Source organism: Fukomys damarensis, unplaced genomic scaffold, assembly GCF_012274545.1.
Source record: "Fukomys damarensis isolate Sample0158 unplaced genomic scaffold, DMR_v1.0_HiC HiC_scaffold_19, whole genome shotgun sequence".
In the NCBI taxonomy this organism is placed as follows: Eukaryota; Metazoa; Chordata; class Mammalia; order Rodentia; family Bathyergidae; genus Fukomys; species Fukomys damarensis.
In genome coordinates, this window is record NW_022900931.1 from 55,373,356 (window position 1) to 55,399,858 (window position 26,503).

General features: G+C 40.6%; 3 protein-coding genes across 5 annotated transcripts in view; 2 read left to right on the forward strand and 1 right to left on the reverse strand.

Moving 5' to 3' along the window:
* LOC104863725 (zinc finger protein 2 homolog) overlaps positions 1-6,475 on the reverse strand; it is a 32,919-nt gene extending 26,444 nt beyond the window's left edge. For both annotated transcript variants that reach the window (XM_010626307.3, XM_010626306.3), the window contains exons 1-2: positions 6,373-6,475; positions 1,082-1,208 (exon numbers count right to left, since the gene is read on the reverse strand). The gene's annotated coding sequence lies outside the window, so the exon portion shown is untranslated. The remainder of the gene's footprint in view (positions 1-1,081; positions 1,209-6,372) is intronic.
* A 99-nt stretch (positions 6,476-6,574) lies between these two features.
* On the forward strand, positions 6,575-19,003 carry Znf599 (zinc finger protein 599). 2 transcript variants are annotated; one of them, XM_033765734.1, is made up of 5 exons: positions 6,575-7,013; positions 10,568-10,694; positions 13,572-13,667; positions 16,396-16,574; positions 18,409-18,484. In XM_033765734.1, the coding sequence occupies exons 1-4, from the start codon at positions 6,996-6,998 to the stop codon at positions 16,566-16,568; spliced, it is 414 nt and encodes a 137-aa protein (XP_033621625.1). In that variant the 5' UTR covers positions 6,575-6,995; the 3' UTR covers positions 16,569-16,574; positions 18,409-18,484. The 2 variants fall into 2 exon arrangements, with proteins under 2 accessions (XP_033621625.1, XP_010624603.3); XM_010626301.3 differs by lacking the exon at positions 16,396-16,574 and having other exon boundaries at positions 18,409-19,003.
* Positions 19,004-19,102: 99 nt separating this feature from the next.
* Positions 19,103-20,262, forward strand: LOC117286862 (zinc finger protein 599-like). The gene has a single exon (XM_033765735.1). It carries the CDS (start codon positions 19,184-19,186, stop codon positions 19,763-19,765), a length of 582 nt encoding a protein of 193 aa, XP_033621626.1. The 5' UTR covers positions 19,103-19,183; the 3' UTR covers positions 19,766-20,262.
* Positions 20,263-26,503: the final 6,241 nt, after the last annotated feature.

A 26,503-nucleotide genomic window follows, 5' to 3' on the forward strand; every position in this document is an offset into this window, starting at 1 on the left:
CACTATTAAAAAAAAAAAAAAAAAAAAAAAAAAAAAAAAAAAACAAATAAATAAAATAACCTAGTTGTTTTGTTTTGTGGTACCGGGGATCAAACTCAGGTCCTTCTGCTTGTAAGGCAGGACACCGAACTGCTGAGCTAAATCCCCGGCCCTGAAAATTTGCAAACTAACTTTATTTGGGTTTTTTTTGTTTGATTTTTGTTTTTTGTTTTTTTGTTTGTTTCTGGTATCGGGGATTGAACTCAGATCCTTGCTCTTGCAAGGCAGGGTACCAAACCGCTGAGCTAAATCCCCGGCCATAACTTAGTTGTTAATTGCCCCTTTCACTTGTACCCCAAGCCCAAGATTTACCTTTGTTCAGCATCTGTTATTAATTTGTTAAATTATAATATGGACCAGAAGAAAATTCAAATTTAGAGAAAAACATATCAGGAAATTTTTGTATAATGAAGTGCCTCTTCACACCTATTAGGATGGCTATCACAAAACAAGAACAATGCAGGGTGTGGTGATGTATACCCCTAATCTCAGCATTCTGGAGGCTGGGACAGGAGAATCATCAAGAGTTAGAGTCTAGCCTGAACTAAACTGTGAGACCCTGTCTTAAAAATGTAAAAACTAGCTAGGCATGATGGTCCACACCTGTAATCCCAGCACTCCGGAGACTGAGGCAGGAAGAGCACATGGAGTTCAAGGCCAGCCTGGGCTATGTAGTGAGTTCGAGGCCAACCTGAACTACATAGTGAGACCATATCTTAAAACACACACACACACACACACACACACACACACACACACACACTCACACACACACACAACCCCCCACCCAAAAAAGCATTTTGTCCAGCACAAGAAAATCTGCAATGGGGAAAGGCATTATAGGTTCCTTGAATGTAGGAAACCTTTCATTCAAAGATCTGGTTTAGCATAAGCTGTTCATCCAGATAGGCTTTCTGGGTACAATAAATTAGGAAAGTTTTCACCCAAGGATTTGAATTCATTTGGCTTCAGAGCTGTACACACTGCAACAAGGCTTTGCGAGTGTAATGAGTGTGGGAAAGCTTGCCACTGAAGGTCTTACCTCACAGGAGTTCACACAGGCAATGTCTTGGACGTGTAAGGCACGTGCAGTCTCCTTGTTCAACACACTGATGCTGGAGGAGGGTGTTTGTGAGGAGCGCATCTCCCTGAAGTTGAGTCTTGTATACCTGAATATCCACAGTGGGGAGATGCCTCATAAGTTTCAAGGTTATAGAAAGCTTGCGGATCTGCCTTGTAACTGCTACCCTTGCTTGACACCGTACAGATATGTTGGTCTGTTTTTCTTCTATTCTTCTGCCATAATCAACCATAATCAACACAGAAGACTTCTGTGACTCCAAACATCGTAGGGATGTCCCCGTATTGGAAAGTGGGCAAGCAGTTCTGCAGCAGACCCCAGCTGGGTGTCCTCTAATCCAGTTCAGTTCCAATGCTTCCTGGAGATAATGTCAGACCCCACAGATGGAAGGCTTGGTCCCCAACGCCACCTCTATAGATGCCACTTGGAAGCCCCAGGTTGTTTTACCTGTGCTTCAGCAAACTGACTATAAATCAAGGTTCTCCTAACCTCTTCCTTGGGTTTAATTATTTGGTTAATTGACTCATAGAACTCAGGAAAACACATACTTACATTTACTGCTTTATGATTTATTGTGTATGTCTTTGGCTCCTTTGTCAAATATGAAATAGTTGAATATGCTTGAGTTTGTCTCTACATCCTCTGTTCTGTTCCATTGATCCGTGGGTCTATTTTTGTGCCACTATAACTTCAACTCTGGGGTTGTGATGACTACCATTTGCTCTTATTGCCAAGGGTTGGTTTTGCTATTCTGGGTCTTTTCTGGTTCAATATGAATTTTAGGATCATTTTTATCTGGTTTTGTGAAGAATGCCATGGGCATTTTGATTTTGTTGTTTTGCTCCTTTTGTTTTTTGAGACAGGGTCTTGTTCTATAGCTCAGGCTAACCTTGAGACTATTAGGTAGCCCAGGCTGGCCTTGAATTTACAGTGATCCTCCTGCCTCAACCTCTCAAGTGTTCAGATTACAGGCGTGCCCCACCATGCCCAGCTTGTTGGTATTTTGATTGGGATTGCGTTAATTTTTGGAAGTATGGCCATTTTGACTATATAGGTCCTACCTATCTGGTAACAGGGGATATCTTATCATTTTGTGATGTTCTCTTTTTCCTTCTTCAGCATACTGTACTTTTCACTGTAGAAATCTTTCATTTCCTTGATTAGTAAGAGATCTGACCCCTGTTTGCCCCAGCCAACCAAGAATGGCTGTTCCCAGCCATCTGAACCCCAAAACATTACCCCACATCCTCCTGACACCCAGCTTTACATTGCTAGGACATGGTTCACTTGGCACAACAAAACATTAGCTGTTTCTATGTCAGCAGTTGCCATAGAGCCATTGCTACTCAGCTAGCCTCACTTCACTGATCCCCACCCACCTAAGTCTGTCAATAAAAAACCCATTCAATAAACTTGAGTCAGACTCTCCTTAACCGTTATTCCAGGAAGCAGGGAGATCTCACCTGGAACCCCAAACTCAAGCTCACTGTGTTCTTTCACTAGTTTGCTGCCATTTACCTAACAATCAAGTAAAAGTGCCAAAAATAAACATCCTTCCTTGCACACACACACACACAAACACAATGATGGAGATTTGTCAGGGAGACACAGGAACAGACTGAAAGAGTTTCCAATGCCAAACCTAGAAAATTTTGAGAATAAATGTTCATTTGTACATGTATAGAGAGACATATGTATATATCTATATTAATATATACATATCATTACATTATAACCTATAAAATTGTATGCATACATTGTCATATGAATAAATGTTCAAATAATTTAATAAATGCACAAGAGACAAATATGTGCTAAATTCTAAATAAATTAGATATTCTATTCCAAAGGAGAGAGGATATAGGCTCTAAATTGTGATTTCCTTGTACAATATAATGAAGATTAAAAAAGTAACTTTATAGTGAAGCTGGGTGTGGTGGCACTCAGGAGGCTGAGGCAGGAAGATCACTATAGTTCAAAGCAGGCTTGGGCTACATAGTGAGTTCAAGCCCATCCTGAACTACACCGTGAGATCCTATCTCAAAAAACAAACAAACAAACAAAAAAGAATAGCTTTACAGTGGAAAAACTTGAACACTACCTCAATCAGCAAGGTTGTGAAAATCAACATCAGCAGTCACGAGTCATGCGGACAGTATGTACCCTTAACATCATGTGATTACAACAGTACTCCACTTCTGCAACCCCCCCCGATAAAAAACCCAATAACTCCCTGAAAAAAAAAACATGATTATGAGAAAATCAGATAGGAAGTTCCAGTAGAGGAGCATCCCTCAAAATACCTGAACAGTAATCCAAAACACTATCAAAGTCTTCAAAACCAAGCAAAGCCCACACCTCTTCATTTCTCCCCAGTGTCCATTGCTTCTTCTCTACCTCTGCGTATTTGATGTTTTTTTTTTTTTTTGAGTCTACAGATAACTCATAATCATGCGGTGTTTTCTTTCTGGGTCTGAGTTATGTATTTCACTCAGCATACTTCCTCCAAATTAATGTTGTGGAAAATGGTAGTACTGTAACTCAATATTTTTAAGGCTGAGTAATATACCTTTATGTGTGTCTGTCTCTGTCTCTCTCTCTCTCTCTCTGTCTGTCTTTTTCCCTCTGTATGTGTGTGTATCACAAGTGATTTATCTACTCATCCATCAACAGACACTTACTATGAATAATACTGCTATGAACATGGGGATGCAGCATGAGTTATATAAAAATAGATATCTTTACAAGATAGCGATTTTCTTTCCTTTGAGAATATGACAAGAAACACATTGAGGGGTCATATAGTTCTGTTTTGAATTTGTTTGGGAGCCTCCATATTGATTTTCACATGGTGGCACCAATATGCTATACATCGGGTTCAGTAAAGAGAAACGGGGAGCTGTAGGTCAAGTATACAGAGTAGCAGGTATACAGAATGAAAAGTGTGGAGACCCATCGTACCGCATTTATGGTTACTAATAAACTTGGCATTTTTGCCAAAAAGTTAGATTCTAGAGTTCTTGTCCTGAAAATAATGGGTAATTATGTGAAGTGATGATTATGTTAATTTGCTTGACTACACTAACCATTTTATTACATGAAAATATTTTGTATATACTCAATATATACAATAATAATTTTAAAAACCAAAATTTGAAGAATTGTTTCCGCTAAGGAGATACTGTGTAACTAATGCAGTCTTCTAGTCTCCTAGGTTGGATCTTGAAATAGATATTGCACTCAGTAAATACAAAGGAAATCTGAATAACTATGAGCTTTCGTTAAGAATGATGAATCGGTATTGATTCATTAAACACAACACCCCCCCCCACACACACACACAAACACTTGGAGAGGAGGCATTACATAAGCTAGCAATGCCACTGATTGCTCTTGAAACATTTTCTTTTTAATTCTCCAACAATTCAGAATTGTTCTATTAATGGGAGTTGAGGCTCAAAAAAGTAAAGTGACTTCTCCAAGGTCACATACCTCACAAGCCTTGGTTTCTAGAGGCTAACATGAAACTGAGTGTCTGGATTCGGAGCTGAGACTTAAATAGAGTGTATGAAGGCCTCCATATAAGGCTGACACACACCAAAGACCACTAAGTTGCTGCTGCTATTATCATCTGAATTTTTGTCATTATTTCCCTATTCTCTGCTATACTGGAGCATTTACTATCTGCCCCTTGCAGCTTCTGTCATCTGTGGCTTTTCTGTATGGCTCAGTTGCACCACATCCAAAGACACTATTTGCCTCCGCAATGAGCACAGCACAGAGCCCAGCTCACTAGATGTTCTTGGTCATTCAGGCCCTGAGTCTCTGCACTGCTACCAGTGACCAAGAAACAGGATCTTATTTCATCCAGCAGCCCCGTGACCAATGTGGCTATCTGTCTGTTCAGTTGTCCTCACCTTCCGGTTCTTGTCTATGGTCTTCAGCTGGGAGGAATGGGGGTACCTGGTCCTGACCCAGAAGACCCTGTCCCAGATGATTCTGGAGACCTGTGGACACGTGGTTCACTGGGGAAAGCTCACCTCACTCCTTTGCATAGACAGTCTTCTTCCTTCAATCCTGTCAACTTTAGTCTGGCCAATACAGAATGCCTCTAGAGCCCTCCTTCCTACCTACCTGTAATTCTTGCTGTGTTCTTGTCTTACCTCCTATTTCCTGGTCCCTCTGGGTTCAGCCAGGGACCACGAGGACCAAATACTGTAACTGAAATCAAGAACTAGGCCAAGAACTAAACTAAGCCCACACTCTCAACTCCAGTACATAGCACAGACTATCCTCGGCCTCAAGTCCTTATACCTGATACTCACCAGAAGGAAATTTAATGGCCAAGCCTGGTAGGGGTAGCTGTTTCCTTATCCCAGTTAGCATGGGATGCAGATGTCAGACAATTTTCCAAAAAGTTCATGAGGCAAACCACCCAGCAACTTTCTCAATTATATTACCTCCATTCTGATACTTATTTTACTCAGGACTTTGCACTTGTAAAGCAGGTGTCAGAACCACTGGGCTAAATCCCTGGCCCTTTGAGTATCTTTCTGTAGACCTCCTCAAAGATCTTCTCTGGGAGGGTCCAAGAACTGAGATACCCCACACAACACAGACTCAGGAAAGTCATGTGTGATGGAAAAGATAAAGCAAAGTGGAGATAGGAAAAAAAAACTTGCGTGAAGCAAATGGTAAAAAGTATATTATTATGTAAAAAATGTAAACAATACTTATGGGGTACCTTGTTGAGTCAATGTTTTTATGCTTTGACAAGTATCACCAATAACTCTGAAAAGAAGTATCTCAGCCTTCCTCATGGTAGTGTAAGATTGTTGCCAATAATATGAATATAAATAATAACAGCAATAGATCCTACTTACTATACTTCAGCTCCCAGTATTAAGCACTTTTAGTTATCTCCCACGAAAGGGTAGTTTTGTTTTATTGACTAGAATTTAAAGGGATTCTCAAACGTGTTAGAGCAGCAAAATCCCCTGAAGGATTTATTCAGAATGCCCACTACAGCAAATCTGAGACGGGTTCTGAGAACTCTTATTTCAAGCAAAGCCCAAGTAATGCTAATGTGGCCTGAAAACTACTGAGTAAGAAAATAATTAATATTGTAATAAAGAATTGTCTGCATTTTTCTTATACATTTCAAGGCCCAGAAAGATTAAGGGCAGAGAGACTTAGGGAAGAAAGTCAAGGACAGTCATGAGCATGGGTCAAGGGGCCTCGGAAATACGTACCATCTCCTTTAAGAGCAAGCGAAGCCACACCTCACTCCTTGGAACCTAAAGAAGCTATTTCCCTAAAGAAGCTATTTCCCGAGACAAGGAAATGCCCTCCAAGTTCCGCTCTCACTTTGGTCAGAAACTACGCTACCCAGAAGGCAATGCTTTGTCCGTCGAAGGCAGGCGCGGGGCTAGTGACGGAATACGGAGGGGCAGTTCCTGGATGCCCCTAGCTTCCCCTAGCTTCCGGTCCTGAAGTCATTCGGTGGCAGCTAAAACCATTTTATCAGTTGCACTGTACCTGGAGTTTGGGTCAGAAGCAGCTTTTCAAGTTTTTCGAGACCAAGCAGAGAAGGACAGTGAGGACAGCAAGACTCACTTGAACCTATGGTGTGAACCGTGACTCCCTCTTGCACATCCCCCATACAGAGTCGTCCGCTGAGCGTTTTGGGGGGCTCGGTATCAACCCTTTGTCCCCCACAACATCTGGAGGCGGCGCCTTGAGCCTTGTGCGCGTTTTATGCAACTGAAACTTTGAGGGTCTGCGCTGCCCAAGACTGGAGTTAGGGGTTCGCTGAGGCCGCCCTATTGGCTCTGGTCGCCCCGCTCAGCCTCGCTCCGTCCGCCCACTGTATCCCATGGCGGCGCCTGCGCTGGTGAGTGAAGGGTTCCACAGTCCCAAAAGCTCTTGGCTCAGCAACCTTGGTCCTGGGGGATCCTGGAACTCTGACCCTGGGATCTGGAGATCCTAGGAGGGAGTGGAGAAGGGTAGGGATAATAACTTCTAACCCAGGATCTTCAGACCAGACTAGGGTTTATAAAAGGAATTTCTCTCCCCTACCCCCTCGAATGTATTTGCAGTAAATAATAATTAGTTTCATTTTGAGAAATTGATACCCACACATACTGTATCGTGATCATTTTGTTTTTTGAGACAGGGTCTCTATGTAGATAAGACTGGCCTTGAACTCACTGTGTAGTCCAAGCTGGCCTCAAATTTTCTGTGATCCTCCTGCCTCTGCCTACCCACTGTTGGGATTAAAATTCTGTGCCAGCCCCCACACCAGGCATCTTGATCATCTTTACTCCTTTCTTTCCCCCTTCCCTGCTTAACCAAATCCCCTTCCCTTTTCTACAGAGTATATTTCTGTTTCCTACCATCTTTCTTTTTTATTTGCTCTTTAAACTATTTATATTTTTGATCTCTCATGTTAGAGAAGCCATGTGATAGCTAACTTTCTGTGTCTGATTTATTTTACTTAGTATTATGGTCTCAGTATCCATCCATTTTCCCTACAAATGACTCAAATTTATCCTTTTGAGCTAATGAGTACACCATTGTGTAATTTTCTTCATCTGTTGACTTAGCAGTTGCTGTGAGTTGTGCTGCTATAAACAATGGTAGGCATTTATCACTGTAATATGACTTTTGAGTGTTTCCCACTTCTTGCTTCGGCCTCGAGCTTCATGCTTCATCCCCTTGGATCTGAAATGGGAATATTCTGTATTGAGGAAACTGCAGAGGATTCGTTTGTGACATGTGTCTTGCAGTGCTCAACACCACCAAGAGAGCATTGCTTTGTGTGCATTTCTGGGAAGGGATTCTGACCCTCAGGTCTCCTTGCCTCAGCTTCTATCTAGCTGAAAACTGGGAGAAGGGATGAAAATCTTCTGGGCAGAGGTAAGTTGGGAGTAGTGTTTTTGGAATTGCTCTTTTCTAACAGGAGTAGGAAGTGTCCTGGTCGTCAGGAAGACAAGAAGCATTGGGTTTATCTTTGCAAATGCTGTCTGTTTATTCTAAGGGAATTTGGCCTGCCACTTAGCAGGAATGAATCCTTTTTCCCATCTAATGTATTTACCTGTATTTTCAAAGAGAATCAACTACAATACTCATTTGTGACAGCGACAGGAGTGTTTTGTCTTTGGGGATATAAACACACAATGTCTCCCGCTTACGATCCAGCATGCCGCCCTGTTTACTCTCATCATAGCGCTGATCACCTGCAGGACTTGTCTTATTTATTCATTCCTTCTCTCTCACTTCATTCCAGCCTTGTTTCTGTGTCTTCCCTGGTTGTCTCATCTAATACTTCCCCTAACCTTTGTAGTCATCTCAATCTCTTCTTGTTTTCAGAGCCCTTAGAATCATCTGACTTTATCTTGATCATTTATTGTTTTTTGAGTGTTTTGTTTTGTTTTGTCTTTCCTTCTTGCCCATTGTTGAGACTCTGTCCACAACCTAGAATAAGCTCCTAGAGTAGGGCTGGGCTCTCTAGGCCTCTTATCATTCTGAGATTAAACTTCCAACCAAGGCTATAAAGTCTTCTGCTACCGGGCCACCCTCCCACTCTTCTCTCTCACTGCCCTGTCCTTGGGCTACACTGGCCAGAATTTGGCCAAGCTTGTTGCCCGCTTTCCTGTGTCACACTGTCTTCACATCTCTGCAAGGCTGCCCCTTGGATGTGTGCTGTATTGGACTTTCCCAGAGCACTGTAAGAACAAATGGGGAAAATTCCACCCACAGTGGTTTGGGGAACCCATCAGACTCTCTCTGGCAAGTGGGCATAGGAATGAGGGGGACTTTGAGGAAACTTCAGAGGAAGGGAGCTGCATGGACACAGGCAAGTTTTGTTCAAGGAGGCATGAGAGAGCCTGGGAGGTTGCCGAGGCACTCATGAGCTGCTGAAGTGTGTCTCAGGAAGTGAGATTGTGGGGCTGGAAGGTCCTCATCCTGCTAGACCATCCTTACCCAAGACAGCCATCATGCTAAAGGCTGCTGCCTGTGTTCTTAGAGCCATAGCTTACATTGTCCTTGGTCACTTGTGTTACTGGTACTTAAGTAGTAATACCTTAGGAAAATGTGCTAAAAGTGGCTCAGAAAGAAAAACAATAGGATGTTGGCTCCTGGTGGAATCTTCCAGGGAGTCTGCGTGTCCAGCTACAGCTGCAGGGTGGGGAGAGCTTGTTTGAACCCTGCTCAATCCCACGCATTTGACATCTCCTCATGTACCTCTTCTGCCAGGTGCCTGATAAGGGCTTTGCTCTTCCATATCTATGAAAATATCTTCAGGATTGGCTAAAATGCATTTTTTGATACCAGGACTTGAACTCAGGACCTGCACTTGTGAGGCAGATGATGGCACCACTGAGCTAAATCCCTGGCCTAAAATGGTTTTAAATGTGCAAATTATTGGAAATGTTTTTTTACCCTCATCACTGTGGATTCACTATGGTGATGGAAGAAAAGGATTACACTCATACACACTAGACCAGAGGGACCTGAGTTCAAATCCTACTTCTCGTTAAACATATTGCTCTGAATGAGTTGACTCTTACTTAGCCTCAATTTGCCAGTTGTGAAACAGAGATGGTGATGGCATTTACCTCATAGGCTATGGGATATTAAATTTGCAAACATGCAGAAATTATTTCTGTGACATGTAGCAGGCAATATGGTGTTTGCTTTATGAACATTTTCTCTGTAATTCTCATTACAACCTGGAATAGTAGCAACTATTGTATTAATGTGGAAACTGAAGCTCAAAAAAAAAAAATTTGAGACTTCCCCAGGGTCAGGAAGCTGGACTTACACCTCAGGAGACCTGGAAACTTAGTTGCTTTAACAGAGCATGCAAAGGCCTCAAGGGCGGAAAACAGTGGATTAGTGAGGCTCAGCTGCTGCTGCTGTAATCATTATTTGAATTATTACGGTGGACCCTCAAGTTACAACCGGCCTGACATACGAACAACTTGGGTTAAATAGGTTAATGTAAGATTCATCTGCCTCTTGTTATCTACAATGTGTACCCAGGTAAACATCCAGATCTCAGCTATATTGACTTACAACCAATTTGAGTTACAACCAGCTCTTGGGAACTGATTGAGTTCATAAGTCAAGGGTCCACTGTATTTTCTTCCTGTTCTTCTAATGTTCCAGAGCACCTAGTGTTTGCTCCTCACAGTCCACATGATATTACCATTGTCTGGTGTCGCTCCTCAGTGGCTTCCTGGTGTTTCCCTTCCACACCTTCTGTTCTGTCAGAGGCACCATCTGTCTCCCTCTTGAGCTTAGTTAGCATCAGGGAGGTTTTGAGGAAGTGCTCACTGTTTCAGGCCTTGACTCTATCTGAACTCTTGTCAGTAACCAAGAGATAGGCTCTAATCTCATTTCTTAGCTTCACAGCCACCCTTACAACCTCTGACTTTCCAGGTGTGGGTGTCATTTGAAGATGTGGCTATGACATTCACTGGGGAGGAATGGTGGCATCTGGACCTGTTCCTGAGGACTCTGTACCAGGAAGTGATGCTGGAGACCTGTAAGCTCCTGGTCTCACTGGGTAAGGCTTCATTGCCCTTCCAGAGTGAGGAACTTAAAGCCTCTTTTATCACCTCACCCTGCACCCCCCAACACAGGCATAGCTGGTTGAAAAAGCCTCAGGAGGCCAACCTCCCTGCTTCCTACAGCCTCAGCATACTGTGGTCTGACATCTCCTTGATCTCTGCGCTTTCACCTGATGGCTAGCACAAGCTGGCCTCTGTGAGATGATTGGCCCAGGATGATTGAGTCAGATGTGTTCACAGACCAGTTAGTAAGGGGGTTTCTCCAAGAAAGGCTCTAGAAAGTGTTTGCTCAGTGCTACTGGTATTTTTCTAAGCAACTTGGGCTCAGCTAAAAAGCTTTTTGGGCCCCTGCTACCTGAATAGTAGACTCTTATTTCCTAAGGCCTGTGCCTTGCTTCTCTGCTGGTACAGGAGATAATTTTAGAGGATACATAGATACGTTATCAGGTGGCATAGATGGGCACCTGAGAAAGCTGTTCTTTTTCCTTTTGTCCTTCCTACCTTATGTTTCTCAAATCTTGGCTTAATCCTAAGTCTTATGCTAGCTTATGCTTAACTGTTGCCTAATTCCCCCCTCAGCAAAAAGAAATAACCTCAAACTCCCAGCCTTGAGCAGGCAGCATGAGTTTCTTGAGAATTCACATGTTAATTTGATTTTATCATTTTTATAATAATTTATTACTAGTATCTATAAAGTGAGTGAACAAATATCTATAATGTGCTTAGAATAAAATCTGGAATATAGCAAGTGCTCCAAGTATATTTGTTATATTGAACAAATCCCAAATGTTCTCCTACTTAAATTTTTAATAGCCGTGTTACCTAGAAATTGGTCCGAATAGGAATTAAATAGAGGCCAGAAGTGTTTTTTCACAGACTTCCAGATGGTTACCTCTGACAAGGCTCTACCACCCTAAATCCTCACACTGTCATCTAGGAATCCAACCATCAGTAAGTTAAATACAATTCTATTTTATGGCCGTTTTGATGAGTTGTTGAAAGCAGATGTATGATGTACAGCATTTCAGGTGGAGGTACCAACACGAGCAGAGCAGAACTTGATTCCTTAACAGAAATGAAGGAAAGTCTCGTTTTCCTTTCCCACTGCGCCATCCCTGAGCTCAGTGCCAGGCATACAGGACACATCAGTGAATATGTGCTACATGACAACTGGATGCATTCTAGCCTAGTGGATAAGATTTTCCTGTTGATGTTTCTGTGAGTCCCGTTGCCTCCATCATTGGCTTCTTTCCAGAGTCTTTTGTCTTTTAGCCCCCACATTTAGCAAAGTATATTTGGCTGAATATAACAGAAGACCGCCTCACACTGGTTTTGCCAAGTTTGAGCCAGCAAGCCTTGATACAGAGGTGAATGAAAAACGAGAGACAGAGGCCATCTCTGGGGAGGGTCCAGGGACTTCGCCAAAGTGAAGCCCTGAACTGACTCAACTCCCAGATTTATCAAATAACAGCAAAGGCACCGCGCTCTGGTGAGCATATAGATTTGTTTTAGGTTAGCAAGGCCTTGTGACCATTTGGTTGAATTACCAACTTTTATCTGATTGTCCCTTAGGGAGCATCCTTGTTTTCCCCATAAGGCCATCTCTGCGGGAGTTAGCAAAACATCCCAACTTCAAGAAGTCTGGCTGCTTGGAGTTAGCAGTCTTCCATCCCCCCAAGTCACCGTGAGCAGACATTGACCTGTTGGACATCACAGGGACCTCTATAGGTTTCATCCTGAAAAAAAAATTGTTATTTCACCTAATAAAAACCCCAGAAGTGGTGTTAGCTCCCAGGTTGATAGATACCATCCCTGTTCTCTAAGTGCTTTGTGTCCTGGACTAGGTCATCAGGCCAGCACCTTTGTAGGGATTACAGGATGATGCAGGAACAGCTACAATAAAAAACCCCCACATTTGGTTAAAACGATGTAAAATAAAGGCTATTTATGCAGAATGGGTACTGGGTTTAGGTCACCTGCTTACCTCATAGAGCTGACTGCCAGTAGATGCCATCCCTCAGTCGATTTGGTTCAGAGTTTTTCAATCATCAGGCTTTTTTTTGAGCCAGGGTCTGGCTGCGTGGATCGGGCTGGCCTTGAACTTTTTTTGTGTAGCCCAGGTTGGCCTCAACCTCCTTGCAATCATCCTCCCTCAGCCTCCCAAGTGCTGGGATTATAGGCCTGCACCACCACACCCACCTATACCTGAGTGACTTTAAAAACTACCAGTTCAGCCAGGCGTGGTGGCACACTCCTATAATCCCAGCACTCGGGAGGCTAAGGCAGGAGGATCGCTGTGAGTTTGAGACCAGCCTGGGCTACATAGTGAGTTCCAGGGCAGTCTCAAAAAACCAAAAAAAAAAAAAAAAAAAACCTACCAGTTCTGGGAGCTAGGGATTTAGCTGAGTGGTTCCGCTGCCTGCCTCATAAGCACAAGGTTCTGAGTTTGATCCCCAGTACAAAAACAAACAAACAAACAAAAAAACTACCAATTCTGCACTTGGGAGGTTGAGGCAGGATTGCTGCAAGTTGAGGCGACCCTTGGCTAATAATGAACTCAAGGCCTGCCTGTACTATGCAGTGAGACCTTGTCATTAAAAAAAAAAAAAAAAAACCCAAAAAAAAAGGAAAAACCCCAAACTACCAGGGCTTAGTCCTTATGGAGACTTTTTTTTTAACTCAGCATTGCTAGGTAATCCTGATAACATAGGAAGATGGAATCCTACTGACATAGATGATTAGGAATACTTTCTAGAGCAGGGGTGGGCTCTCCCTAAGGTTTCTTGGCCTTGTGTCAAAGGTATGTACTCCTGTAAACTTGAGACTGTTTGTCTTTACCAGTATACTCATACACCATTTATTTCTCATGCCAGGTTGTCCTGTTCCCAAAGCTGAGCTGATGTGTCCTCTGGAGTATGGACAGGGACTATGGATGGTGAAGAGAGGCCTCTTACAACACACCTGTACAGGTAGGGACTGAGTCTGGCATGAGGTGTCACAGCAGCCTGCGGGTCACTATGGGATTACTGTATCTGAAATTCTGTGGGCAGTTTCTTTTTGTGGCCTTGCTTGGGTCTTGAGTGAGCATAGATCCCCTTGTGTGTGTGTTTGGTTGGTTTTTTGGGGTTTTTTTGTTCTTTTTGTTTGTTTGTTTGTTTGTGGGTTTTTTGTACCAAGGATCAAACTCAGGACCTTGAGCTTGCAACACAGGCTAAATCCCTGACCCAATCACAGATCCCTTTGAATCGTGTTTCCATCTTCCCTCCCCCATCATATACTCTTTGCCTTTACTTGGGGCAGAACATGGTATAACAGGTAGAAGGTAGCTTCTGGGTTTCTATTATTTGCTACCCACCTGCCTTTGGACTCTGAGGAAGTTGGATGATCTCACTGTGCCATTGGTTTGTTTTGTTTTGTTTTTTGGTACTGGGGATAGAACTTGGGTCACTGGGCTTCCAAGGCAGGCGGAGGAACCACTGAGCTAAATCCCCAGCATTGTGCCACTGGAATACATACAAGTTAGGCTGAGTTAAATGACCTTCTCTAAAAGACAAATTCCAACCTCTTAGTGGCTCAGCAGATTTTTTTTTTTTCTCATTCATACCATAGTTCTATTGCTGGTCAGCAGACAAGCCCTACACCACATATTATCTAGGAACCCCAGGTGCATTCTGTTGTCAGTGTGTGGTTTTCAGTTTCCCTGGCCAGGAGGAATAGGAGAGAAGGGCAGTACTCATATTCACTTGTACACATATCACTTCCTTTTACATTTCATTGACAAGAACAGAGTTTTGAGCTACATACAATATCAGGCTGGAAATATGGCTTTGCCTTTTGTCTAAGGAAAAGAGCCCATGGTATGGTGAGTATTTACTTAGTGTGTTAAACTTAGCCTATGTTTGAAAAGGCAGTGAGAATGGTTCCTGTATCACTGGGCTATTTGAGAGTGTAATTAGGTAACAGGAAACTGCTTAACACACTGCCTGATCCAGGATGGCTCAACAAAAGTTACCTATTAGTAGTAGTATTCATGTATTATTAGGCATAATGAATAGTGATATCTCAAACTTACTTCCAGATTCCCAAGTTGGTCCTTTTTCCTGCAGACTACTGCCTTGAGCTATACTCTTTTCTCCATCCAGTCATTGATTGTCCTGTCCGTACTTTCATGCATCCAACCTTGTTTGCAAAGCTGGCTCAGAAGCAGTCCCTGGTCCTATTGTCTTCTTGCCCTCCTGCCTTCTTACAATCTCTAGGTGACGTGTTTGCCTTTATCAGTCTCATATCCTGGATGCTAAGGGCAGCTAGAGCTATCCAGTGTGTGGACTGCTACCACTACAAATGTATGACCTCTTGTTCTGTAGAAAGATACCTTGTGTGGGAGGAGATGGGTATAGGCAGTTCAGTTCCTATGGCTTCTTGTATCCTTTTTGGTAATTTGAGTCATTTAAGGGATTTGTTCACTTTATTTATCTACCCATTACTTTTGAAGATTATTTTATCTTAAAATGGTAAATGTTACATGTAACATTTTACTATAAAAGGTGAACTATAAATTTATGATTTGTACATTTCATTCATATACTACCATGAAAACTGATCCACATTCTCAAAAAAATTTAAAAAGATTGTTTCACTCTGCTTATATGGGTACATACAATGCTTTTTTTGGAACATTACAAAAAGTCTATGATAGTGCATATTGTAAGATTTTCACTCTTTATTCAAAAGGCTGTTACTAAGATTCATTGTGCATGTAGTTACAGATCACTCACTCCTTTGTGCTGTAGTCAGTTCATGAGTAAACCACAATGTTTATCCATTTTCAGGGACATTTAATTGTTTATATATAGTTTTTTGTTCTTATATACAGAGCTGTCATGTACACAAAAATGTGTCCTGATGCACATGTGTAGGAGTTTATCTAATGTTCATTTGACTTGGATTTTGGATTGTACAATAAATAACAAGAGAACTTTGTTAGATGATACTCAGTTGTTTCTTAAAATGATTACAATACTGCTGCTTGCCAGGCACAGTGGCACACACCTGTAATCCCAGCACTCACGAGACTGAGGCAGGAGGATCACTGAGAGGTCAAGGCCAGCCTGGGCTGTATAGTGAGTTCAGGGCCAGCCTGAACTATACAGCAAGACCCTGTGTCTAAAACAAACAAAAAAATAGTCCTACTTTATTGGGTTGAGTGCATTCCAAGATCTTCTGTATGTGCTTGAAACTAGATAGTATCAAACCTTAAAAATACTAAGTTTGTTTTCCTATATATGCATACCTTTGACAAATTTAATTTCTAAATTAGGAACAGTAAGGAATTAAGAAAAATAATAAAATAGAACAATTATAACTACACTGTTATAAAAGTTATGTGAACGTGGATTCTCTCAAAATCTTACAGTAATATTTTTAGACTGTGGTAATAAAAACACAGCAAAACCATGAATAAGTGTATACTCATTTACACTTTATTTGCAGTGTCTGAACAATTCCATGGATTCCCATTCCCTCCAGTACTTGACATTGTCAGGTTCTTAAGATTTTTCAATCAAGAAATTATAAAATGGTATCTCATTGTGATCTTAATTTCTTTTCCTCTTATATCTTAATCATTTTCCTCCATTGCTGAGACAGATACCCAGTACCCACAACTTGAAGAGGGGTTTATTTTGGTTCATGTTTCAGAAGTTGTTCAGTCCACGCATGATGTGCGACATGGTAGAGTGGCTTGGGTAAAGGAAAACTTTATGTCCTGGATGAACAGGAAGCAGACAGCAAAAGGAGCTGAAGAAGGAGATGTGTTCTTCCAGGTCACACCCCCAGTGACCTATCTCTTTCAGCCAGATCCTGCCTCCTAACAGCAGGTCAGTTACACCACCCCCATAATTCAGTGACCTTCCAAAAGCCCTACCTATGAGTATATGAGTCTTTGCAGGGGGGGACATCTAGATATAAATCATAGCAACTCATTACCAAGAATTTCATCATCTCTTCATACACTGATTGGCATATTTCATATTATTTATTAGTAGTATTTTGGGGTTTTTTTTGGTTTTTTGAGACAGGGTCCTGCTATGTAACTCACACTGGCCTTGAATTCACTATGTATCTTAGGCTGGCCTCAAACTCATGGTGATCCTTCTGTCTTAGCCTCCCAAGTACTAGGATTACAGGTGTGTTTCCACCATGCCCAGCTCCTCAAATATTTATTTTTATTAGTACATATTTGTAATACATAATGATTATGTTCATTGTGGGGAGCTGGTACATGTATATGACACATCTTAATTCTTTTTACATCCCCTCTGACTCCATGTCTTGGTCCTCTTCCCATTGGCAAAAGATCTATCTCTTAAGTTAGATCCCTGGTACTGACAAAAAAAAAAAAAAAGAAAAGAAAAGATCTATCTCCCTGTTTCCTATTATTTCTCTTACCAAGTCAGTTTTTGGTTCATGTATTTTGAGGTTTTGATGTTTGTTACATACAAGTTTAAGATCGTTTTGTGTTTTTAGTTTTACATCACTGTGTAATGTCCTTATTTCTCTCATTTTCTTTGGTCTGCATTTGGCTATCTAGTACTCATATAGCCACCTTTTTCTTTTTAAATTTTTAAAAATCTGAGTCATATAACTAGCTTTTTCTTTTATGATTAATGCATTTGTATCTTATGTAAGGCATTTTTATAAATTGTATTACACATCTCTAGTTCTCTATTCCACTTCTTCCCTTGATGATTTATCTTTTATCTATTACTGTATAGCCCTGAAACATTGTCATAATAATACTTTACATGACAAGTTCTCCTGTTTTATTCTTCAGAGATACCCAGTCTCTCTATATGTTCTATAACTACCTTGTCAATATCTGTGACAAACTCTATTAGGATTTTACCTGATATATATTGAGTTTATGAATGAATTTAGGAAGAATTATAACTTTTTATTATTTTTCTCTTCATATAGATTCTTCATGTTTTAAATTTCAGTTTTCTTCATCTCCATGTTAATTATTTGGGGCTTGTTCACCTGGTCTTTATTCAGATATAGCAGACTCAATATATGTATCCATTTGCTTCCGACTCTCTTCCACCGTTGCAGAGTCTGAATCTTGAAGTTTATTTTTCCTTTACCATTGCCTGCATACATCCTCTCCACTATTCTTTCACCCTCTTCACTTTGCTGAGTATTCGGCATCTCTTAAGACTCTAAACCTTTTTAATTTTTTCATTTGCCACAGTTTCCCTCCTCATTTTTCTTTCTGGTAATTCTTACTCTTCTTTAAAAATAAGCTCACATAAGCGCCTTTTCTGAGTAGCCTCCACAGATCTCTTTCTATCCATCTGGACAAAGTTAGGATCAGAAAAGAAACTGCAAAATTAGTTTAAGAGGTGCACAAATGCAAGCTGGGCATGGTGGTGCACGCCTGTAATCTCAAGACACTGATGCAAGAGGCTCACCATGAGTTTGAGGCCAGCTGGGCCTACATTGTGAGGTTGGCCTACATAGTGAGTTCATGGGCCTACATAGTAAGTTCAAGGCCAGCCTGAACTAAATAGCTGTCTCAAAAAAAAAAAAAAATGTACAAATGCGGTAGGCATCAAGGTCACTATATTTTCATCTTCATTTTTCTACTAAAGTGATTTTATTTGTTTTATATATGTCACTGATAGATGGCTTTTTATGTTGACTTTCCTTCAGGTGAGAAAGCAAAACTTGACACAACACAGCCTACTGATTCTCAGCTAGTCTTTTTGAAGAAATCCTTTTACCAAGAACAACTGCTACAGAGATCCTCAAGGAATTCCAGGTTGGGGCAAGCCACACATGAGGAATGGCTACTAGAAATGCAGGAAGGGAACTTGAAGCCAGGAACAGACCTCTCCAAGGAGACATGTTCTGGAAAACTGAGCCATAAACATGATCTGGAGACAGGTGATAATCTGTGTTCAGGAGTTTTACCGGAGCAAATCATTGCACAAGATGCTATTCAGGAACATGACTCTGAAAAGCCAGGAAAAGGCTATGTAATTGATGCAATGAACAAACCCTATAAATGTAAAGAATGTGGAAAAGGCTTTAGTAAGAATCAGGCTCTTACTCAGCATCAACACATTCATACTGGCATGAAGCCCTATGAATGTAATGAGTGTGGGAAGGCCTTCAGACGCAGGTGTCAGCTCACAGAGCACCAGCATATACATACACAGTAGAGAAAAGTCATTTTTGTGTAAAGAATGTGGGAAAGCTTTGTGCTACAGCTCTTCAGTTTCTCCACACATGAGAATTCACACTGGAAAGAAACTATACAAGTGCACTGACTGTGGAAAGGTCTTTATTCATCGCACTACTTTCATCTGCCATAATATGGCTCACACAGGAGAAAAACCCTTTATATGCCAAGAATGTGGGAAAGCTTTTAGTCAAAACTCCTCCTTCGCTCAACACATGAGGATTCACACTGGTGAAAAGCCTTATGAGTGCAGCAAATGTGCAAGGTCCTTTGCTCATTGCTCTACTTTCACCAGTCATAAGAGAACCCATAAAGGAGAGAAGCCCTTTGAGTGCAGAGTGTGTAAAGGCCTTTTGTCACAGCTCTTCCTTAATTCGTCATAGGAGGATTCACACTGGTGAGAAGCCTTATGAATGCAATGAATGTGGAAAGACCTTTACACAGCACTCTACTTTTATCCGACATAATAGGACCCACAGTGGAGTAAAACCCTTAAAGTATCAAGAATGTCCAAAAACCTTTTACTCTAGCTCTTCCTTCATTTGCCATGTGAGGAGTCACACTGGTGAGAAGCCCTGTGTTTGCAAAGAATGTGGCAAGGCCTTTACACAACCTGCAAATCTCATTTGGCATCATAGAATCCACACTGGAGAAAAGCCCTTTGAGTGCAGAGAATGTGGTAAGGCCTTTTGTGACAACTTTGCCTTAACTCAGCACATGAGAACTCACACTGGTGAGAAACCCTTTGAATGCAGTGAATGTAGAAAGACCTTCAGGCACAGTTCATCCTTCACTCTCCATCGAAAGATTCACACTAGAGTTTAAAAGCTAAAGGAAGGCTGGCCAGGTGTGGTGGTGCACACCTGTAATCTCAGCACTCAGGAAGCTGAAGCAAGAGGATCACTGCAAGTTCAAGGCCAGCCTGCAGTACATAGTGAGTTCAAGGCCAGCCTATACTACAAAGCTATAGGGAGGCCTTTTACAACAGTGTTCTCAATCAACTTGAGTGAACACATATTGGTGAAATTTCTTTTGAATGTAACAAGGAAACTGGACAAAAATATCTTAACAGTGTCTGAAAATTCTTATAGTAAGAAGAGGAAAAGTAATTATCATCCCTGTGAAAACTTTTTGTTTCAGGTCATCACTTGTCATCTGAAGATGTACATTAGAAGTTGTCTCAGCCTAAGCCTATGTCACATCTGAGAATCATCCAGGAGAGTCAAAGTGGTTATTATGCATTTAGGTAAAATGTTACCAAAAATTTCTTTTTATTTACACTATAGATCTAATTTGTGTATTTTATAATAAGTCAGTACATATCAGTTATAACCATCAATGTCAGTGGCCTCAACTCACCAATCAAGAGAAATACACTGGCAGAATGGATTAAGAAGCAAAATCCAACAATATGTTGTATACAAGAAACACACTTAGTGCAAAAAGAAGCCCACAGATTGAAAGTGAAAGGATGGAAAACAATTCTCCATGCGACAGGAGCCCAGAAAAAAGCAGGGGTAGCAAACTTATTCGCAGACAAAGTAAATTTCAAACCAAAACTGATTAAAAGAGACAAAGAAGGCCACTACATCCTTGTAAAGGGAACAGTTCAAGAGGAATAGGTAACAATCATAAACATATATGCAACAAATATTAATGCCCCCAACTATATAAAAGAAATATTAAGAAACATGAAAAATCAAATAAGCACTAATACAATTGTAGTGGGGGATCTAAATATCCCACTTTCACAAATAGATCATCTAGGCAAAAAAATCAACAATGAAATACTAGAACTGAACCAAGCTTTTGAACGCATGGACTTAATAGACGTCTATAGTGTTCCACCCCACAAAATCAGAATGTACATTCTTTTCATCTGCATATGGGTCATTCTCCAAGATAGATCACATTCTAGCTCAAAGAACAGGTTTGAATATCACAGAGGAAATTAAAGAAGAAATTAGACAGTTTTTACAAATAAAATGCCAGTACAACATACAGTAATCTATGGGACACAATGAAAGCAGTTCTATATGGAAAATTCATAGCACTGAATGCCCACACTAGGAAAACAGCAAGCTCAAATAAAAAACCTAATGATGAATCTTAAGACTACTAGAAAAACAAGAGCAAGAAAAACCTAAAGCTCAAGCAAGAGAGAAAATTATAAAGATTAGAGCAGAAATCAATGCAATGAAAACTAAGAAAATGATACAAAAACTAAATGAATCAAAGAGTTAGTTTTTTGAAAGAATAAATAAAATCAATAAACCCTTAGCTCACCTATGTTCATAGCATCATAGAGTTTCTCTGGTGTGAAAAACTATAATAGTACATAAGATCCTAATAAGATAATTGACAAGGTGAAATAGAAGAAGGGCTAAAGGTGTAGGGAAAGTGGAAAGGGTAGGGGAAAGGTAATAAGGGGAAAAAATGTGAGAAAATGGAAATAAAGTGTTTATAAATGGGGAGGGGAGGAGAGGGTGAAGGGAGGGCAGGGACAAGGGGATCTGGTGTGAAAAACTATAATAGTACATAAGATCCTAATAAGATAATTGACAAGGTGAAATAGAAGAAGGGCTAAAGGTGTAGGGAAAGTGGAAAGGGTAGGGGAAAGGTAATAAGGGGAAAAAATGTGAGAAAATGGAAATAAAGTGTTTATAAATGGGGAGGGGAGGAGAGGGTGAAGGGAGGGCAGGGACAAGGGGAAAAAAATGAGAACCAAGACCTGTCATGTAAGGGTACAAGATCCCAATAATAAATGTAAATGTACTGTATACCTAAAATGTACCAATAAACTCAATTTTTTAAAAAAAGATTGAGTATTTTAAAGAAACAAGGAGAAATGGAGGATGAAGTGTAAAAGAGAAACAAATGTATGCATGAGTTCTTTCCAACTCTTGTCAAGCTATGACAGTTTGCCATGGTAACAGATGAAAGATTATAAAGTTCCCATCCCTTTATGTGGTTTTTTGTTGTGGCTTTTTGTTTGTTTTTTGTTTTGTTTTTTGTTTGTGTGTTTGAGACAGGGTCTCACTACATAATTGAAGCTAACCTGGAACTCACTATGCAGCCCAGGCTGGTCTTGAACTCACAGTGGTTCTCCTGCCTCAGCCTCTTGAGCCTTTATGTGTTTTTTATATATAAGAATTGAACCCTGAAGGATAACTCTGCCAACATTTATTAAAAGCATTCTTTGTTCTAAATCTCTGTCACTTCTACCCTCAAGAAGTGTTAAGTCTTTGTGAGAATTATAAAGGCTTGAGTTACAAAATACTTACATAGGTGCATACACACACCTTTATATTTACAGTGAATTCTTATCCCTGAAAGTTATGTTGTATACAAGTTTGAAACAATTAGTGACTACTGAGTCATTTTTGCTAGGGAAAATATAGGGTTAGGTTCCTATGAGCCTCTGGTGCAGACATTTTCATCAACAATTATATATACCATTTTTAATGTTTTTTTCTATTTAAAGACACCTTATCTAATTAAAATATCTTAACAATTTATAATTACTGTTCTTTATAATAAAATCTTTTAACTATAGTATTTTATTGTAATGTATTCTAGTATATTTTTATTGTACTGCCCTAACTCAGTTGTATTCACATGTGCATAGTATACACTTACAGAACTCATATCCAGTAAATGCTCCATATACTAATACTGGAATCAGTACTGTGAACACAATCTATGCCATTAAGTATAGCCAGTTAGAGTCCTAAAAACTTTAAAGATTAACTAAGGAGAGGATTTCCCATAGGTTTATAACCAGCAGTTTATCCCACAGGTCTAATGTATTTCTGTTACCTTGAGTTATATTTGGGACACCTGGTCTCAGGTTCTCTTACTATGATTCCTGACTTCAAACTATATGGATGGATGTTCTGCTTGGAATCAAGAGTTAAAAGTCCACAAAAAGGGCAGGGGATTTATCTCAGTGGTTCTGCTGCCTGCCTTGCAATTGCAAGGGCCTGAGTTCGATCCCTGGTACCAAAAAAAACAAAAAAAAAAAAAACACAAAAGCCAACCGGAGCTCACACCCTTAAGCATATAAAGATGGGAAACAAGTCATGAGAACTCAAATCTTTGTCCAGTGCCCTGTGTGGGCAGCCATGTCTAGCCCTTGTGAGTGGCCCTTATTATAGAGAGTACTTTTACTCTTTCCGTTTCCCTGGTCTTTGGTCACCTCTGAGTATAGGCTTGCGAGATATTTTCAAAGAGGGACTCATGGGCTTTTACTGTTTGACCTGTCCAACATATAGGCTCACTCACATCACAGTGCTGAACCTGACTTTAACTAGATAGGCTCTGCTAACCTTCACTGTAGGCAGCACTGAGGTTCCGCTGCTGCTTTCAGCAATATTAGCACACCATGCGCCTGTTTCCTCAACCAACAGAGCACGCCTTTCTCAATGTTTCCCTTGAATGTGTGGAACCTCTTCCCCTTCATAAAGTCTCCTCAATCCTTTTATTGAAATTAAAATCATCTTCCCACCTCTATGGCTAGGCCACAGGCTGAATTCTGGCTCTCCTATCTTGACAGTTGCCCAAATATAGCTCTATCTGTGAGTTTCAAAACTTACAATTTTCTGTTTTGTTTTTTGTTTTTTGAGAGAGTCATGCTGTGTCACTCAGGCTGGCCTTGAACTCCATGTATAGCCTAGGCTCACCCTGCCTCAGCCTCTCAGGTGCTGGGATTACAGGCATACACTACCATGCCTGGCTTACAAGTGTATTTTGTACTAGAGACCCTGCCACATAGAGAAAAAGATTCAAAGGGTCTAATGCTAGAAGGGGAGTTTTTTTTTTTTTTAAGGTTCCTAGAGAAACAATGTATTTTTCTAACTGTGGCATGTGATCTGTTTAGTCCACATGGCCGCCAGGCAGTGTCAGTATTTTCTCAACAAGTAGGGGGGGTAGTTAGGAATATTCACAAAACTTTCCATATTACCCACAAGAACAATTTTGAAACTTTTCAATGTTTTCAGCTAGGTAGCTTCATCAGATTCTTCAAAGTGATTCATAATCTATTATGTTTCACGTTGTAGATGTGCACAAAAGGATCCATCTTGGTCTCCTTGTCTTGACTGAAATGTGCACATATACCTCAAGCTCTGATGCCTGGTCACTTAGCCTTACAAGGACTGAGCAGAACTGCAGAGCTCAATTTCCTAGTAGATATGGACGAAGGTCTGAAGAGGACTTTGTGGCCAACAGTGAAGGAAGGAGTATATCCATTCATCGGTCCATTTATTCACATATTCACTTTTCAGGTATTTATTAAACATATGCCTGAAGCCTGGCATTCACAGCACTCAAACTGCATGTGTAACTATTGCTTCAGGGATGGTCATGTCCCCGAAGCGAGTCAATGAGCACCAGGACCTGCTGGAAATGCAGCTCTCTGTCTGGGATTGATTAATGTTGAGGTCCGAGTTAGTGTTGCTTATAGCCATCTAACTTCTTTATGAACATGTCTTGGCAAAAGCCAGAGCTGTGCTATAGTAAGCATTCTCCAGACATGACTGAGACATGGATACTATTATTTCTTAGTCCATTTAAATAATACCACTGACATATAATTGTGTCAGGTAGAACCCTGTCACTTCGAGATACTCTCAAATGTCATGAAGAACAAAACCTGAAAAATACACCATGTAATTGTCATTTCCTCTCCAGTGTCCATGCACCCATCACATTACTCTGTACTTTCTGGTCACAAAATAGAAAGCCACAGGGACAGGGACCCTGAGACTATTCCACTTTTTATCTAGAAATTAGAACACATGAAGCCATTCTCCTTACAAAACCATAATTATTGGTCAAAGTTCAGGGCAGAAAACAAAAACATACACTGCAGGATAGGGAAAACTTTTATAAACAGCAAAAACCTATAAAGTGTCAATGTAGAATGGCTTCTGCCATCTCCAACAGCAGTTTGTTTTGTTTAGCTCACAACTAACAGCCACCGAAGGCATTAATTACTGAATGAGACATTTGGTCTTACCCTGAGATAACACGGCACGTCACGACCTCGAGCTCCGAAGAGGAACTTTTCTGGAGCCACATGATCAGAAAAGTGTCAAGATGAAAAGGAGCACTGCTAACGTTTGCTCCCCTGACCCTGAACACCCCCTTCCTATGGGCTAGGACAGATAACTAGGCAAATCTTAAAGATAAACTCCCTGAACTGTCTGGTGAGCACGATTTGTACATCAGCAATATGAACTAAGAGAATGAAATGTAACCGCCCAAATGAAGTCCAGGCTGTCATAAAAGGAGGGGTTGTAACACAGTGGGTCGTTGATACAGGTACTGATTTTATGTGCGACTGACCCTTTGTTGACAAATAAATTTTTGTTTGTTTTTTTGAGACAGGGTCTCAATATGTAGTTGAGACTGACCTAGAATTCACTGTGTAGCCCAGGCTGGTCTTGAATTCACAGTGATCCTCCTCCCTCTGCATCTCGAGTGCCAGGATTACAGGCGTGCACCACCACAACTGGCAACAAATAAACTCTTATTATTTTAGTTCCATTCTGCACCTCTCTGTGAGTGCCATTTGTCAGTTCCTTCTGTAACACTCCCTTAGGCATTTCAGGAAGACATACACTGCAGGAAGTTAATGCTAAAATTGGTGAACCAGCTGGAAAAGTAATAACAGCAACTTCGGAATTATAGATTTCAAGATAAACCTGCCTAACTATGACCCAGGGATGAAGAAATGACTGTTGCCATTACCAATGCTTCTGCCAGCAGTGAAACTTCAAAGCCACAGGACTTGAAGCTAGATACTGAGACACAGGTCCAGCTACAGTGAGTATAACAGAACTTGACTGTTTTACATAGAATACCCAAAGCACGTGTGGGCGCAAGTGTACACCGATGCATAATTACTCGATACTCATTACTTGTTTAGTGCTCATCCTTTAGGATTCCGATTAACAAACACACCAACAGGTCAGTCTGCTTGAATCTCTTGATCATCTCACAATACTTGAAAAAGTTGTTTCTAGTTTATTTGCTATTATCCTTTGTCAGCTATCATCCATGAAAAAAGGACAAATCTGTCAATATTTATAATAGTCATCAAACGTGCTTTCTGGACAAACAGCTTTAGTGTCACCTGAGAATTTGTGAAAAATGCAAATGCTTGGCTTCACCTCTAACCAAGTGAAACAGAAACTCTGGAGTTGGAGCTTAGCAATCAACATTTAACAAGCTTTCCTGTTGATTCTGAAATATCACTAAAGTTCAGTAAGCAACTGCATTATTATATCCTAATCCACAGAACTGCGTAATACATATAAGTGATGCTCAACAAATTTTCTTCAAGTAGTGAATCAAGCTAACTCAAAGTGGACCAGAAATTATCCTCACCAAAATAATATTCTTACTACAGAGAACAGGCCATTTTTCTCTAGGTTGCCATCTCCCACTAAAGTTTAAAATTATGGCTAAAATTAGTTATTTAAGAAGTAGTGAAATTTCTTGCAAGAAATAGTCACTGTGAAAGCTTCTTATATACAGAATGATTTTATTGGAAACCAA

Bases quoted from the DNA above. Each gene is read 5' to 3' on its own strand.
- Znf599 (XM_010626301.3), top strand. The intron at 10,695-13,571 runs GTAAGGCTTCAT...TTCTCATGCCAG, and splicing joins TAAGCTCCTGGTCTCACTGG to GTTGTCCTGTTCCCAAAGCT. The intron at 13,668-18,408 runs GTAGGGACTGAG...ACTTTCCTTCAG, and splicing joins CTTACAACACACCTGTACAG to GTGAGAAAGCAAAACTTGAC.
- LOC117286862 (XM_033765735.1), top strand. From the start codon at position 19,184: ATGAGTGCAGCAAATGTGCAAGGTCCTTTGCTCATTGCTCTACTTTCA.